This window comes from Dreissena polymorpha, chromosome 12 (genome assembly GCF_020536995.1).
Source record: "Dreissena polymorpha isolate Duluth1 chromosome 12, UMN_Dpol_1.0, whole genome shotgun sequence".
In the NCBI taxonomy this organism is placed as follows: Eukaryota; Metazoa; Mollusca; class Bivalvia; order Myida; family Dreissenidae; genus Dreissena; species Dreissena polymorpha.
In genome coordinates this window covers 43,320,358-43,338,409 of record NC_068366.1, presented here as the reverse complement: position 1 = coordinate 43,338,409, position 18,052 = coordinate 43,320,358, and the positions used below count along the sequence as shown (strand labels likewise).

The following is an 18,052-nucleotide window of genomic DNA, read 5'->3' as shown; positions in this document are numbered from 1 at the left end:
ATTCATGGCCAATTGTAAAGGTAAACATGCTTACCAAGTTTTCATAAAGATCGAGTAATAAATGTGGCCTCTATAATGGTTGCAAGCATTTTCTAAGATTTGTCCATAAGAACATGAGTTTATATGCATGCAACCCAGATTCACATAAAGCCTAGGTACTGCCAAACTATACAATATGATATTTCAATGCTTTACTTTGATAATCAATCACTAAAAATATGTTAAGATGGCTGACATTTGCAACGTTTTTTCAGAAATAAGCAAAGATTTTGCGTCAGTTACCATTCATATCACTGACATCCACTAACCAGAATCAGAAATTGATAAATAAAAAATCCGTTCCAAGCACCAATATCAGGAATGCAGAGGAAGCTATAACAATATTCGTTCTCAAAAGATCTGCACACAAGAGATGTGTTAATCACAATAGCTCAATTCAAGCATTTGGTCAAGAGATAAAAAAAACAAAACAATTTACATTAGAAGACTAAAAGATTCCTGAAAGATTGAGATACAGTGAAAATATAAAAAGTTATGGCCAATGTTAAAGTTTTTTTCGGACAGACGGACAGACTGACTGACATACTGACGGACAGTTCACAGTTCAACTGCTATATGCCACCCTACTGGGGGCATAAAAAATTGAACAACTTTGCCACCCCCCCCCCCACAGATTATCATAAGTCTCAACATCAACACTGAACAGTTCAAATACAGATTTCTGGAATAATCAGGACAATTGACGCCCCTGTCTAGAGTGGTAACAAGATTTTTCTTAGATTTGACCTGGGGACCTAGTTTTTGGACACACATGACAGATTAAAACTCATAAAGAAAAAGTCTAACACATTTCATCTAAAGTGGAAACAAGGGTTATCTAAGATTTGACCAGGGGATCTTGTATGTGAAGGTACATGATCCAGATTTGAAGTTAAACCCTTGTGTTGTCGAGAAAAATATTCTGACAAAGTTTCATAAAGATTGCGTAAAAAAAAATGTTACCCTAAAGCAGTAACTACGTTTGTATAAGATTATCCTGGGGACCTCATTTTTGGGTCACATTTGACCAAGATTTCAAGTAACCTGAGACAGTGTTCAAATAAACATTCTGAACAAGTTGCGTCAAGATTGATACAAATATGTGGCCTTTAGAGAAGTAACAACTAAATGGCATAAAGCCAGACATTGGGTGATCACAATAGCTCAATTCAAGCATTTGGTCAAGAAATAAAAAAAAAACTAAACAATTTACATGAGAAGACTAAAAGATTCCTGAAAGATTGAGATACAGTGAAAATATAAAAATGTTAGATACACCAGATAAGGCTAGGCTGCACACTTCTTTATATGTTCAGTGAAGGACCAGTCAACAAAGATTTTCAATTACTGATCCTATAAGCTTAAATTTGATTAACATTAAATTTTATGTTCTGAAAATAAAATCATAATCAAATCATTTTGTTGACTTTTCCTTAATGACTTCTTAACATTATACGGTCTTCGTGTGAAATCAACTATTTTATTTCAAATGCACACCATAAACTTTTAAAAAACAAAAGGCCACACAGTATCACACTTTTGAAAGCAGAAAAGTATCAAATGTACCAAAGCATCAATTTAGAATCTTTTATCAAAGCCAAAACACTTGAAAATTCCAAATCCAAGCAATTATTAACATAGAGAAAAAACAAACTTGGTTGTTGAAAAGACAGCTGCATTGACCGTTATGATAATGTTACAAGCCATTGTTGAATCTGCGTGATTCACTGAAACTGTTGTCACCTATACGGGTTTGTTTTTAGGCTAGCCTCTATTGGAAGAACCTCCGGCCCGGGATAAGGACCGGAAGGCTCACCAAAGCTAGAGTTGTGTGCACTGTTACCGATATATGGAGGCTCTGGTGCAGGCACTCATGGCGGCAGTGGTATGAACGCTCTATAACAGGCAGATAATGCTTTATGCGTGATAAATACTAATATTAAAATAAATGATGTTACTTATGATATCATTAAAACAAAAACTTCACATAGTTTTTAATAAACTTCACAAATGAAAAATCATAATAAATTCACATTCACGGGTGGTGAGGTATCAGTATGGGCAATACAGACACTGTTTTTCACCAGCCCAGATACATAGAACTGGAAACTATATACTTAGAAGTATACTTCATTGTACTGGTTGAGGACCAATAGCTGAAGAGGGCAAATAACCAAGAACCTGTGATATCAACTAAATTGTGTTTGAAATTGGCAAATAAGGAAATAATTTGTTGCGCAAAACATTCCTGTGAATGCTTTTTTTTAATGTCAATGCAAAATTGCAGCAATTACAAGCTTTTGTTTACATGTGTAATTTAGAACTTGAATACGCATTTCTGTTAACTAGCCCAAATTCGATATGTGGCAGTCCTGCCATGAGTCCAGCATTTCTTTGTTATTCTGAAAATTAATCTGCATAATTGTAAATTATTTCCACTTCAAAAATTATTTTTATTTTAAACATGCATTTATGTAATAGTACAAATTCCTATTAGAATAATCAGATACATGTATGTTGTATTTACCTTTGCCTATTTGTCTCTGACCATAACATATACCAGTTGATTTTTTTCCTAAGACAAAATGCTAATTTTATCACATTCTCATCTTCTGATTGTTTAAGCTGTCTCCTAAGGATGACATATGCCCCCCAAAAAGGATTTGATAAAAGTTATGAGCAATTTTCGAAACCTAAACACAAATAATGATTTCGAAACCTAAACGCGGACCCTTAGTTCAAGATCAAGGTCAAATGAGTCAAATTGTTATGCGTATGGAAAGGCCTTATTTATACACATGCATACCAAATATGAAGGCAACATCTGAAGCGACATAGAAGTTATAAGCATTTTTCGAAACAGAAATGCTTATTTTGGAACCTAAACGCGGACCTAAAGTGTCATGGACAGACGGACGGACAGTCAAACAGTGCAAACACTATATGCACATGCACATGCTTATCAGGGATGACAATGACTAAATGAGCAATTTTCGAAACCTAAACACAACTAATGATTTCGAAACCTAAACGCGGACCCTTAGTTCAAGGTCAAGTCAAATGAGTCAAATTGTTATGCGTATGGAAAGGCCTTATTTATACACATGCATACCAAATATGAAGGCAACATCTGAAGCAACATAGAAGTTATGAGCATTTTTCGAAACATAAATGCTTACTTTGGAACCTAAACGCGGACCTTAAGTGTCATGGACAGACGGACGGACAGTCAAACAGTGCAAACACTATATGCATATGCACATGCTTATCAGGGATGACAATGACTAAATGAGCAATTTTCGAAACCTTAACACAACTAATGATTTCGAAACCTAAACGCGGACCCTTAGTTCAAGGTCAAGGTCAAATGAGTCAAATTGTTATGCGTATGGAAAGGCCTTATTTATACACATGCATAACAAATATGAAGGCAACATCTGAAGCGACATAGAAGTTATGAGCATTTTTCGAAACATAAATGCTTATTTTGGAACCTAAACGCGGACCTAAAGTGTGATGGACAGACGGACGGACAGTCAAACAGTGCAAACACTATATGCCCTCCTTCGGGGGCATAAAAACAGATAATATTCAAGGGACACAACTCACTCTGGCTTTCGTCTAGCGGCACTGTCCCCCTTTGCTCTGAGGATCTCGTCAACAATGTTGTGTGCCTGAAAAACACCAACATCATGTCATAAAATGATGAATTTATAACACAAAAATTGTTTACAAAAGTGAGTCTAAATGATCTAGATTTTTTTTAACTTGACACCATTTCCCAACATCACAGTAATAGCCAATTATTGCCATACCAACCTTTTTTTAACTTCATCCCTGATAAGCATGTGCAGACTGTCATCCCTGATAAGCATGTGCAGACTGCAGAGGCTAGTTTGGGACAATATTTTACGCAGATGCATAAAGCATTGATTTCCCAGCGCATAACTAATATTCATCATTAAAAATGCTTGGTGCAAAAGTTGGTTGTATGCCATATGCGGCCAGCCATGCTGTCTGGTCAGGAGTAATGCTGCCAACTAATAACTTCACTAAACATTGCCTGACTGTATAGCCAACTGGGCAAATCCTGTCCTGACCAGATGTGGTCTGGAGCTACACTGGCCGCAATTGGCATATCATTTTCGCAATCTCATACTACAGTGTTCAAACTACAACCAATACAGGAATTATTCAGTTTCAGATAATAATGAGTCACGTCACAACTATATTTCTTACTCACTATAAGGTCAATGGTTGCGACTAGTTGGGACGGAACACATCCTAAAAGGGGAACAATTACGTAACATAGATTCTAACCAGACAAGACATGTAGCTGTTCTAATGTAACTTCACTGTTTTCTATAAATATGGTCATATATTAACAGAACTTAATTCAAAATAGCTGCTATCCTCTATTCTGTTCTCTATAAATATGAAGCAGTGTAATATATCAACAGAACTTTACTTAAAAAAAGCATAATTAATTGTTTGAGGAACTAAAATATATCTACGCCTGTTCATAATTTAAATGTTCACTATTCGCCATTTATTGCCTCATATGTGCTCAAATTTTATGACATGGTAAAGCACACAAGCAAAAAGCATAAAAAGTAAAGTGCTCTGGCTTTCGTCTAGCGGCACTGTCCCCCTTTGCTCTGAGGATCTCGTCAACAATGTTGTGTGCCTGAAAAACACCAACATCATGTCATAAAATGATGAATTTATAACACAAAAATTGTTTACAAAAGTGAGTCTAAATGATCTAGATTTTTTTTAACTTGACACCATTTCCCAACATCACAGTAATAGCCAATTATTGCCATACCAACCTTTTTTTAACTTCATCCCTGATAAGCATGTGCAGACTGTCATCCCTGATAAGCATGTGCAGACTGCAGAGGCTAGTTTGGGACAATATTTTACGCAGATGCATAAAGCATTGATTTCCCAGCGCATAACTAATATTCATCATTAAAAATGCTTGGTGCAAAAGTTGGTTGTATGCCATATGCGGCCAGCCATGCTGTCTGGTCAGGAGTAATGCTGCCAACTAATAACTTCACTAAACATTGCCTGACTGTATAGCCAACTGGGCAAATCCTGTCCTGACCAGATGTGGTCTGGAGCTACACTGGCCGCAATTGGCATATCATTTTCGCAATCTCATACTACAGTGTTCAAACTACAACCAATACAGGAATTATTCAGTTTCAGATAATAATGAGTCACGTCACAACTATATTTCTTACTCACTATAAGGTCAATGGTTGCGACTAGTTGGGACGGAACACATCCTAAAAGGGGAACAATTACGTAACATAGATTCTAACCAGACAAGACATGTAGCTGTTCTAATGTAACTTCACTGTTTTCTATAAATATGGTCATATATTAACAGAACTTAATTCAAAATAGCTGCTATCCTCTATTCTGTTCTCTATAAATATGAAGCAGGGTAATATATCAACAGAACTTTACTTAAAAAAAAGCATAATTAATTGTTTGAGGAACTAAAATATATCTACGCCTGTTCATAATTTAAATGTTCACTATTCGCCATTTATTGCCTCATATGTGCTCAAATTTTATGACATGGTAAAGCACACAAGCAAAAAGCATAAAAAGTAAAGTGCTCTATCACAAGTGTGCCATAATGCTGTCACTTCATTATGATTTATAAAGATTATTTTTTTTAAAGAAACTGCAACAAAATGTCTTCACAGTTTATACGATTAACAACATAATTATTATGTATCCCATACTTATGATCTACAAGATACTAAGGTTTTAGCATTAATTGGATTAAACTATTTTTGAGCATTAACTGAATGAAACTATTAAAGTTTTGTCAAAGATGGAATACATATAACAGTCACCCACAGCCAGGTATTATAGGCTTACAAGAACACTTATTTTTGTTATAGTTTTCTCAGAACCTGCTAGATTAAAACAGCCACATTACACAAAAGAACATTATTGAAAAACACAAAACATGAAAAAAAACTGTAAATGTTTAAGTGAATCCATAACAATGAGTTTTCTTTAACTATGATTCAGAATTCCAGACTCAATAATATTGGAAGGTCATGGGTAAATGTTACAGTAAGGCTTATGGTCAAAGACAGGTCATGGTTCAAGATCACTAGAAGGTCATGGGTCAAGGTCACAGGATGGTGGTATACTTACATGGTCATATGCATCACCTCCCTGGAACTCCTTGAGAATGGTATATGGTGCGTAGCCACTTTCTCCATTGAAGTTCTTCAACTTCCACCAGTTACGGGACTTGTCTAACACCTGAATCAAACAATGACTAGAGGAATTAAATTATCAATGAAACATATATAATATACAATATCAACATATAAAATATTCAAGCAATTACAATCAGAGTTTATTGGAACCACTCAATATCTCTTATAATAAAGCAATCAGATTTTATTTGATTACCAAATTAATATCAAAATTCACCAATAAATATTAAATATGTAAATAATAGAAAGTTAAAATAACACAATCAAATTTACAAAAGTGAATGACAGAATAGATAGCACAAAACATTATTGATCCGCTAAAGTCAAGATTGCAACATGTTTTAATAATATTCAAGCGTCATCAACTAATCCCTTTTAAATTTAAGTAATTACACAAGTACATACAAAACCCATTGACCAAACCAGAATATCCCATTGACCAACCCAGATTATCCCAGTGACCAGCCCAGACTTTCGCAGTAACTAACTCACTCAGACGATCCCAGTGACCAACCCAGACTATCCCAGTGACAAATCCAGACAATCCCAGTGACCAACCCAGACTATCGCAGTGACCAACCCAGACTATCCCAGTGACAAACCCAGACTATCTCAGTGACCAACCCAGACTATCCCAGTGACCAACCCATACTATCCAAGTGACCAATCCAGACTATCCCAGTGACCAATCCAAAATATCCCAGTGACCAACCTAGTTTATCGTCCCAACGACCTATCCAGACTATCCAAGTGACCAATCTAGACTATCCAAGTGACCAATCCAGAATATCCCAATGGCCAACTTAGTTTATCCCAATGACCAATCCAGACTATCCAAGTGACCAATCCAGACTATCCCAGTGACCAACCCAGACTATCCAAGTGACCAATCCAGACTATCCCAGTGACCAACCAAGACTATCCAAGTGACCAAACCAGACTATCCAAGTGACCAATCCAGACTATCCCAGTGATCAACCCAGATTATCCAAGTGACTAATCCAGACTATCCCAGTGACCAATCCAGAATATCCCAATGACCAACCTAGTTTATCCCAATGACCAACCAGTATATTCCAATGATCCACCCTGTTTATCCAAATGACCAACCATTATATTCCAGTGACCAAACAGAATATTCCAGTGACAAATGCAGTATATCCCAGAGACCAACCAAGTTGATCCTGGTGACCAACCTGCAGAATGTCTCCCTTTTCCACTGTCAACTCCTTGGGATTCTTGCCCTGCCTCTCATGGCGTGCCTCGTATATCCTGCAAAAGACATCAGTGCTTCCATTGAAACCAGCCATAAAGTGGAGTGTAACATTGAAGGACAAGTCTGTTACCCTAAACCTAATATTGGTGCCAACTACTTAAACAATATTTCATGTGTCCTTGTAATACTACAGTGGAGATATTTGAAAACAAGACACATGTCCATAGGCCAGAGGTGCGCCAACATTCCACTGATGTCCTTAAACTCCACTTATGTCACTAACATGCTGATTATAGAAACATAATATTTTTTAACTTTTTTGTGTGCCTTTGACCATTCACCTTATGAGATAGCTGATACATGCCACACTCAGTCCCCTTATTATGGTTATTTGTGGTAACTTTTTAAAAAGCACGATGAATTACCAAGTCCAGCTGTTCAATGGCCAGATTTGATATTTGACCTTAAAAAGTGACCATGCCCTTTCAGGTAGGGGACAGATGTTTCCCCATGGTGGTAAGTTATTGAACAAGAGCTGTCAGAGGACAGCGCGCTCAACTATTTGAGTGCTTGACAGTATAACGTAAGCCATCATGGAGAGGGGTGTGATAATTCAATAGATGATCTTTGAAAAATAAGAAAAAAATAGGGGGGGGGGTTGGGGGGAGAGAGGGGGGTATAATGTGGGTGGGTGATCATTTAATAGATGATCTTTGAAAAATGAGAAAACAAAAAATAAAAAATTGTGGGGGGGGGGGTTCTGGGGGGCGTGCGGATGGTTTGGGTGGAGTGCATTGTGGTATGTTAGGTAAGTGTTGTTTTGTCAAACTTTAACATAGATTTATCAATAATACGCATATTCTAAGTATAAAAGGGGCCATAATTCTGTCAAAATGCTTGATACAGTTGTCTGCTCTTGTTTATAGGTTGGGGTCATGATGGTAAACAAGTATGCAAAATATGAAAGCAATATGTCAAGGGACATTGGATATATTTGGGGTAGTACGCAAACTTTAACATAGATTTATCAATAATATGCATATTCTAAGTAAAAAAGGGGCCATAATTCTGTCAAAATGCTTGATACAGTTGTCTGCTCGTGTTTATAGGTTGGGGTCATGATGGTAAACAAGAATGCAAAATATGAAAGCAATATGTCAGGGGACATTGGATATATTTGGGGTAGTACGCAAACTTTAACATTTGCACACAAACGCCAACGGAAACGGCAACGCCGACGTGAGTAGGATAGCTCCTCTATATAAATTTCATATATAATAGTCGAGCTAAAAATAGCATGATGAAAGACAATGTAACAGTTTAGAAAATATGTTTTTGGGCCAAATTTAACCTTTGAAATTTAAGTGTGACCTTGACATAGGAGGGAGACCCATGTTATAAACATCACTTTCTCTTCTCTTTTTCTGGGTCTTCATTTACACCAATATACTTCAATATATATAGTCCATCACTAAATGGAAAAAACAGTTTAATATCACTGAGAAAAAAAATTTCAAGCTGTTTTATGTCCAAATTGGACCCTTTGATCTCTGGGTATAACCTTGACCTTTCAAGAAAGGAGGTGGGTGTCACACATGACACATCATTATGACCTTTTGATGGTTTACATGTGTGCTTTATTATTTTTAAGTCTATCAATATATGGCAAAGTAAGGACTTAGACAGAAATTTTGGGACTGTCATCACATGCTCGCATATGCAGACAAAAGGTCTGACTGCTTTATGATGTTTTATTCAAAGGAAGGCATATTGGTAATGTGGCCTTGTTCCTTTAGTAGTTTGCAAAAACTAAAAAAACAACAGATAATTGTGATAATCAAGTAAGAACAACAGCACCACCTTGCGGGTGCAAACCGCTCATCTATTTTTCTTTTAAAAGGTGTAGGGACCATTCTCAATTTCAATCACAAAGGAGGGAGGGGTGGAGTGGAGAGGTGTGTATAGTGTGGGGATGTGGTCATTTATTACATTATCGTCCAAAAATGCAAAAAAATGCAAAAAAAAAATTTTTACCTTTGACCTTGAAGGATGACCTTGACCTTGAAGGATGACCTTGACCTTGAACTTCCAGCGCTCAAAATGTGCAGCTTCACGATAACGCCACTTTTAATTATTTTTTATACCTTTGACCTTGAAGGATGACCTTGATCTTGAACCTTGAACTTCCACCACTCGAAATGTGCAGCTTCATTTGAACGCCGCTTCAAATTGTTTATTTAATTATTATTTTGACCATGAACGATGACCTTGACCTTGAACTTCCACCACTCAAAATGTGCAGCTACATGATTACGCCACTTTGAATTTTTAAATATTTTTTTTGACCTTTGACCTTCAAGGATGACCTTGAACTTGAAGGATGACCTTGACCTTGAAATTAGACCACTCAAAATGTGCAGCTTCATGATAACGCCACTTGATTTTTTCAATATTTTTTTAACCTTTGACCTCGAGGGATGACCTTACCCTTGAACTTCCTACACTCAAAATGTGCAGCTTCATGAGAACGCCGTTTTTTTTTTACCTGGAAGGATGACCTTGACCTTGAACTTCCACCACTCAAAATGTGCAGCTTCATGAGATACACATGCATGCCAAATATCAAGTTGCTATCTTCAATATTAAAAAAGTTATGGCCAATGTTAAAGTTTTCGGACGGACAAACGCTATATATTTGACATTTGACATTGATGTATGACCTTGACCTTCACCTTTCACCACTCAAAATGTTCAGCTCCATGAGATACACATGCATGCCAAAAATCAAGTTGCTATCTTCAAGATTGAAAAAGTTATGGCCAATGTTAAAGTTTTCGGACGGACAGACGACATATATTTGACATTTGACCTTGAAGGACGACCTTGACCTTTAACCACTCAAAATGTGCAGCTGCATGAGATACACATGCATTCCAAATATCAAGTTGCTTTCTTCAAAAGTGAAAAAGTTATGGCCAATGTTAAAGTTTTTTTTTGACGGACGGACAGACTGACTGACATACTGACGGACAGTTCAACTGCTATATGCCAACCTACCGGGGGCATTTTTGGGGGGTGGAAGGGGGGAATAGTGTGAGGATGTGGTGGTCATTTATTAGATAATCTTTAATTTAAAAAAATAATGGGGCGATTGAGGGGGGATTCGGGGGCGTGGGGGATTGTTGGGGTGGAGTCTATTGTGGTATGTCAGGTAAGAGTTGTTTTGTCAAAGTATCAATCGAATCGAATCATAAATAAAGAAGTTATGGCAATTTTAGCAAAATTTAATAATTTGACCTTGCGAGTCAAGGTCATTCAAAGGTCAAGGTAAAATTCAACTTGCCACGTACATTACCCTCATGATAGCATGAAAGTATTTGAAGTTTAAAAGCAATAGCCTTGATTCCTTAGATGTAAAGTGGATCTAAACACAAAATGTAACCATATATTCATAGTTCATAAGTCAAAAAAGGACCATAATTCCGTGAAAATGAAAACCAGAGTTATGCAACTTGGCCTTTACTGTCTCCTTATGATAGTTTGCGAGTGTTCAAAGAATGAAAGCAATATCTATGATACTTTAGGGGTAAAGTGGACCAAAACACAAAACTTAACCAAATTTTCAAGTATAAAGGGCCCATCATTCCGTCAAAATGCCAGTCAGAGTTACATAACTTTGCCTGCACAGTTCCCTTACGATAGTCAGTAAGTGTTGCAAGTAAGAAGGCAATAGCTTTGATACTTTAGGAAAAAAGTGGACCTAAACACAAAACTTAACCAAATTTTCAATTTTCTAAGTATAAAAAGGGCACATAATTATGTCAAAATGCCAGTCAGAGTTACATAACTTTGCCTGCACAGTCCCCTTATGATAGTTAGTAAGTGTTGCAAGTATGAAAGCAATAGCTTTGATACTTAAGGAATAAAATGGACCTAAACACAAAACTTTCAATTTTCTAAGTATAAAAAGGGCACATAATTCTGTCAAAATGCAAGTCAGAGTTACCTAACTTTGCCTGCCCAGTCCTCTCATGATACTAAGTAAGTGTACCAAGTTTGAATGCAATAGCATTGATACTTTATGAGAAAAGTGGACCTAAACGCAACACTTAACCGGACGCCGACGCCAAGGTGATGACAATAGCTCTTTTTTTTCTTCAAAAAATAGATGAGCTAAAAATGAAATTAATACAACACTTCAAATATTAATCACAGACAAAGGATTAAATCAAACAGTAAAGGATCACTTTAAATGGTGTCTGTAAGCATACAATACAGAAATGTTGTATTATTAATTATAACTTTTTATTTCAATGGGAAATTTACATGCCAAAGGGAAAAGTCTCTCAATTGTGTCGCATTACATCATTTAAGTTAAATGTATCATTCTCATTCAACTTCATTTACATCAAAGTTATATAAATGTTGAAAAGCATGAAGTAAACCACAAATATAAGCATAAAGCTTATGATTTCATTTCTATATGGGCCGTGCTCTGTGAATAATGGGTTTAATGCATGTGCGTAAAATGAAGTTTAGGCTTCAGGCTTCAGGCTAATTTCGTTTCAACATATTATCTTTTAAGCAAAATCAAGTTAAGACGGAAAGTGTCGTCCCGGAATAGAAAAGTGTTGTCTCGGATTAGCCTGTGTGGACTGCACAGGCTAATCTGGGATGACACTTTATGCACATGCATTAAACCCCCTTTTCACAGAGCACAGCTCCTATTCATTTGATAAACCACTCTTATTTAAAACACTAAAGTTGTTGCATGGGGTAATCACAAGGATACATATAAGCGTTGCTTCGTCATTATTTTTCAATATGATATGCCCAATTAAAAACTTACTTTTGATCACTTCCTTCAATGCTTGACATACAAAATGGCACTATGTATAAAGCCATACAAACATCACAGATGGACACTCATAGCGCATTTTGAACATATAATTTGCAAACCACTTAATCCAAGTCATTTTCTTAAAGGCATTTGTTAGTATGGAAAGCAGAATGTTCAGTGTAGAAAACCATATATATTAGACAAGAGGGCCTGAAAAGCCCAAAGTCGCTCAGCTGAGATAAAAAGAAATGACATGTTCTTTGCAGACCAAGATATCAATGGAACAAATGTTCTAACCAAGTGTCATGAAGAATGAACAACAAATGGCCCCTTGGCGGCCATGCTTTTTAAACAGATCTGAACCATTTTTTAACTCTTCCAAGATATGTCCAAATTTCATGAAATTTTGGGGAAAAATGTGTCTTCTAGACTGTTCACAGGTTCTCACTATATACATATAAAGAAAACTGCCCCACTCCCTGGCGGCCATGTTTTTTCACTGATCACGACCATTTTCAAACTCGTCCGAGACATCCACATAACTAATGTTTTGACAAAATTTCATGATGATTAGGCAAAACATGTGACTTCTAGAGTGTTCAGAAGCTTTTTCTATATAAATATAAGGAAAAAGACCCCCCCCCCTGGCGGCCCTGATTTTTTACCGATCCAAACCATTATGGAACTCAACTGTCCTATCCAGGTGTGGTAGTGCAGTCTCCTTCGCTTACGCAAATGAACCGGTCACAGAACGGTTACAAGTTTTGTAACGTTGTTAGCATATATGTAATGCGGAAATATTTGACTAACTCTTATATCCGGTCAGGATGAATATACTGACTGGTTGTAATTCAATTAACTAAAGGCGTTCAGACAGGGACGCCTAAATTCACTCAAAGAATTTATTTATAAGTGAAAACCAAGGCAGCTTTAACAAAAATAACTAATTTTTATTCCAAGAACTCGGAAAATGAAGAACAATGACATAAAATTAAGAACAGGTACAAGCCAAGTCTAAAGAATCTACGTATCGTTACTGTTAGTCTAGAAAGTGCTTCAAAAATCAAGTTTACAAAAAAGGTCTAATTTAATCTAAAGAACAATATTTATGGAGATTAGGAAACTTCAGTGAATCAAATGTAAAAATAAGAAAAAATTACTACAGTTATTGAAATAGAATAGAGTCTTTCTAATTTAGAAAATGCCAAATAAAAATAATCTAAATAATAAAAATAATTTAGAAAATAATGCCAAAATGTCTTGATGCTGGTGTTAAAAATAATTTAGAGTTTAATTATTTCAAAATTCCAACCTTTTTCAAGAGCTGTTAACTTTTCAAGAAAGCATCAAGAGGAGTTAAAATCAGCCCAAACAGCTTATTTTATACAGTTCAGAAGAGATCAATGGCAGAGTAGTCAATTTTCCCTCAGAACAGTGCATTTATCAATGATCAATATCTTCCCAAATTCCAGAGCAGAACTTAAAATAGATTACTGAACCAGGGTTCGGTTTAATGAGAGCGACCATGGTCGGGCGACTATGGTTGTACCAGCGAATAATCGTCGTGCGACGATAGCCGTGTTTAATGGAGAGCGACGGTCGTCAATCGACCGCGCGTTGTTCGACATATTGTCGAGCGACCGCAGTCTACCCCTATCACCACGACTGCTCGTCGCTTGACGCTTTGTCGGCATTGAAAACCCGTGCAAAATGAACGCGGATAGTTTCGAGTTTAATCATGGCGGCCTCAATGCGACTTGTTCATCGAATGCGAAGACATTATCGAAGAGAGCGAGTTTTTAGAGATAGGTTGAATCCATTAGACATGTACAATGATGATGAACTTTTCCGTCGATTTCGCTTACCAAGGAGAGAGCTATTGGAGCTCATAGACACCTTTGCTGTAGATCTAGAATACGTTTCCGAAATTTATACAATATTGTATCATCAATATGCGTATTTCCCATCCAATACACGGATGTCTCGAGCAAGGGAAAGTAATACATATCAGTAGTTTAGAAGAAATGCACTTAATTGATTTACCTTAATAACAATGGGATAAATATGTTTTATGATGCTAAACGTCGCGTCATTTATTTTTCTCCCGGCTTATAAAGAGTAGTATTAATACAAGAGAGGAGTGCAAACTGTTCACTGAAAGTTAAAGGTTAGTCCCACAGGAAGGCAATGCTCAAATAATCCCGGGTTTATGTGCACCAATATCATTAAATACACTGCTCATTAAGGGCAACTTTCTTTGGAACTTATCTTGGCCTATAATTCGCAAATTGTACACGTACGTTGAGATGAATTCAGTTGAAGGCACTGATTTTACATTCAACGTGTCCCGTTGACGCATTACTCTACATATGGTCCTTGCTCTGTAAAAAGGGGGTTTAATCCATGTGCGTAAAGTAGCGTCCACTATTAGCCTGTGTAGTCCGCACAGGCTAATCAGGGACGACACTGTGTGCCTAAAATAGACTTTTGTTAAGGAGGCACTTTCTTTAAACGAACAATATCATAAAATCGGAAAATATCGTCCCTAATTAGCCTGTGCGGACTGCCTAGGCTAATCTGGGACGACACTTTACGCACATGCATTTAACCCACTTTTGACAGAGTACGGCTCATATATATGCTGAACTATATGGAATGACAACATACATGTATATTGATAGCATTCTTTTAAAATTGTAAAAATACACCATGGTATAAAAAACGGCAATACTTATACCATACGCTCAAATGATTTATACATGCAGTAAAGTGTAAAGTAAAATGGTGTTAATAATTAGTTACATCACTTCGTGTTTATATATAAGAAACAGTACCAATTTAATTTTGTAATAACAATATTGCATGAGTCATATAACCTACATCAATATTAATAATGAATAATGGCTTTTAGAAGAAGGAATTTGTGGTTACAACGAATGAAGGGAAAAACAGAAACAAATATCAACAAATAAAGGACAAGTATTTTCCCTCATGAATCATTACGTCATTTTTGTAGGTTGAAAAATAAAAAATGATATATTGATAAAGACATCAATAATAAAATTAAATCACAAAAATAATGCTAAAAAACACTCGGATTACTAGATCAGTTTTGAGCCATCAATAACCAGACTAATATCTTAAATACAGACAAGATAAGTGTAAGTAAACTTTTTTGTAATACTGACAGATGCTTCAAATATTCATTTGATTAATCTCCTAGTGCCGACAGTACGAATCATGACGTTTTTTTTTCAGATAAGATGTGAAATATATCCTGTATAAAAATACCGTTTAATTTAGACAAAACAGCATGGTATCAATAAAGCAAATCTCAGATATGTTTACAGTATTATGAAATATGCAGGAACGAACTCACCGAAATACAATTTTCTCAGCACCATGTACCTAGATTTATTTAGAAAAGTCCCATACATATTATTCGAGTATGTGTATCAAGTTGAAGTGAAATTTACAATGGAATATGAATAATTAACAAAACGATCATTGCCCAGATACAGTATCATAAGTTCAATCCTATAAAATAGAAATATCAACCTTATTTAGATAGATTCTCATTAATACGAATTTTGCAGATGATAATTCAATGTATCAAACCTTTAAGTGCAATAATTATTGTGCAGATTTAGAAGCCAGATATAAAAGAACATTTTTACAAAAATGTCTCAGCAGTATGTCCATAATCATAAGTGAATTCCAGAGCTGATTGCAAACCCGTTATTTGGTTTTAAAGACTTCCGTAGACATCCAGACTCCACAATGCAGTTTTTGCACGCGTTTTCCTCGATCTACGCGCATTATTCATTCGATCCGTCCTTCCGTCCGATTTGTCGAGCGCACTAATTCATATTGGTATATGGTTAATATTCATATAAAGGTACGGTCTTTAGTACCAACATCTTGAAACTGCGTTGGAAAGTATGTTTGAGGTTCTGCAATTTTGACACGCGAAAGGACATTGTCCAGAGACGCGTGAACCATAGTAGTAGATTTTATTTCATTGCGTCAGATTTTGTATTTGAACTTTGAACACTTAATGAATATTATTACAAACACACCTTTGACGAAGAATCCGCAAGCGAATTCTGTTTAAACAAATAATATCATACTATTTTAACAAATTTAAGATTTACTTTTCGTGATATAAGTTTTCGCACAATAAAAAAAAAATGTTGATGGCGGAAGTGACAATTTTCTAAAAATAGCTAATACAACGACCGCAGTCGACTGACCACACAGTCATGCGACCACAGTCGCGGCAAATTTCTCCGTGAACGCGACAATTTGTCAGTTGGCGGCCAACAACCGTCGGTCGACCGCACAGTCGCGCGACTACAGTCGTGTTTTGTAGTTTGTTATTAAACCGGACCCTACAAATGGGATAAATACTGCATAAATAATGCAAAATCATGTACACGTTGTCTTTCTTTCAGTTATCTCTTTTTTTTCTTTTTTTTTCCATTTATTTATTTATTCGCCAATATGCATTGTACGTTAAATACAAACATGGAATAGTAATAAATTGAATTAAAGTACAATCAGTCATGTTACAATAATGTAAGCCAATTCTATAAAAATAAAACACAAAAATACTGATAATTATGAAGGTAAATTAGTATTACAAAGAGATTCGACCAATTCCCACGAAATTTTATAACTATTGGCTAAATGCGTGTTTTGTATAACTGCAGAGGCTATTTTCAGCTACTTCGAAGACCATGAATTGTAGGTGTTACCATTCTTCGTCTACAGTTATTAATAAAGCGTTTTATTTCGAGGCATAAAACGTTATACTTTTCAGATTGGTTACCAACTGATCCCAGTACATTTTTGTATAAATGTTTTACAATCAAAACTAAAATTGTTATCAATGTTTTTAATAGCAGATGTGATGTGATGTAGAAACATTTGTATGACATTACAACTCCAAAATAAATGGACGAGAGTCTCTGTTTCTGTTTTACAGAGAGTACATTTGTCTGAGTAACTAATTTTTATTTCTTCAACAAATTATTTGTGGCTAGTATGTTGTGAGACAGTCTCACTTGGAACCATTGGTTGTATTAGTCTTTTGTGGTTTTAAATACCCATGCATAAAGGCTTTTCCATTCTGAGCTTTCAATACTGAAAAGGCTGTTCCATTTTACTTGGCCTGTTGGAATTTCATTGTTGTGTATTAATATGGTATATTTTTGAGTTATTTTTGTTGTGCAATAATATAGGCTTAATATATCCCGGGATGGTTGGGAAACAATAATCATTATTTATTGTTGAGATTTTATCAAGTTAAAGCAATCCTAAGTATTTTTTAATTGCTTGTAGTATTCCTTCAAATTGTAGAAAGTTCACACTAGCGCCTAGTTTTTGTTCAAATTCCATTCTAGTTAAAAATGTTCCATAGTATATCATGATATCTTGAACAAATCGTATTCCTTAAATATACCAACTAGGAACATAAAAATGTCCGTGTCCAATTGAAAACTTATGGTTAAACTATAATGGAAGTTCTTGAAATTTCATGATATCATCTATTGAAAAATAATTGATAAAATCTGTAAATGATTCTTATACGTCTTTCCAAAAAGGATTTAACATCTGTCTTACACATAACTCAATATAATTTTTTCCGAAGTTAACTATTTTTTCTAATACAAGTATATTTTGAAGTGCAAATCCATA

General features: G+C 35.7%; 1 protein-coding gene across 6 annotated transcripts in view; it reads right to left on the bottom strand.

Moving 5' to 3' along the window:
- The window catches only part of LOC127853234 (epidermal growth factor receptor kinase substrate 8-like protein 2), a 49,826-nt gene that overhangs the window by 8,415 nt on the left and 23,359 nt on the right, over positions 1-18,052 (bottom strand). For 4 of the 6 annotated variants that reach the window (XM_052387555.1, XM_052387562.1, XM_052387561.1 and 1 more), the window contains 5 exons: positions 7,493-7,568; positions 6,229-6,339; positions 3,859-4,726; positions 3,649-3,713; positions 1,883-1,935 (listed from right to left, as the gene is read on the bottom strand). In XM_052387555.1, the coding sequence (XP_052243515.1) occupies positions 4,607-4,726; positions 6,229-6,339; positions 7,493-7,568 (307 nt within the window). In that variant the 3' untranslated portion in view covers positions 1,883-1,935; positions 3,649-3,713; positions 3,859-4,606. The remainder of the gene's footprint in view (positions 1-1,882; positions 1,936-3,648; positions 3,714-3,858; positions 4,727-6,228; positions 6,340-7,492; positions 7,569-18,052) is intronic. The other 2 variants (XM_052387556.1, XM_052387560.1) reach the window with 2 other exon arrangements.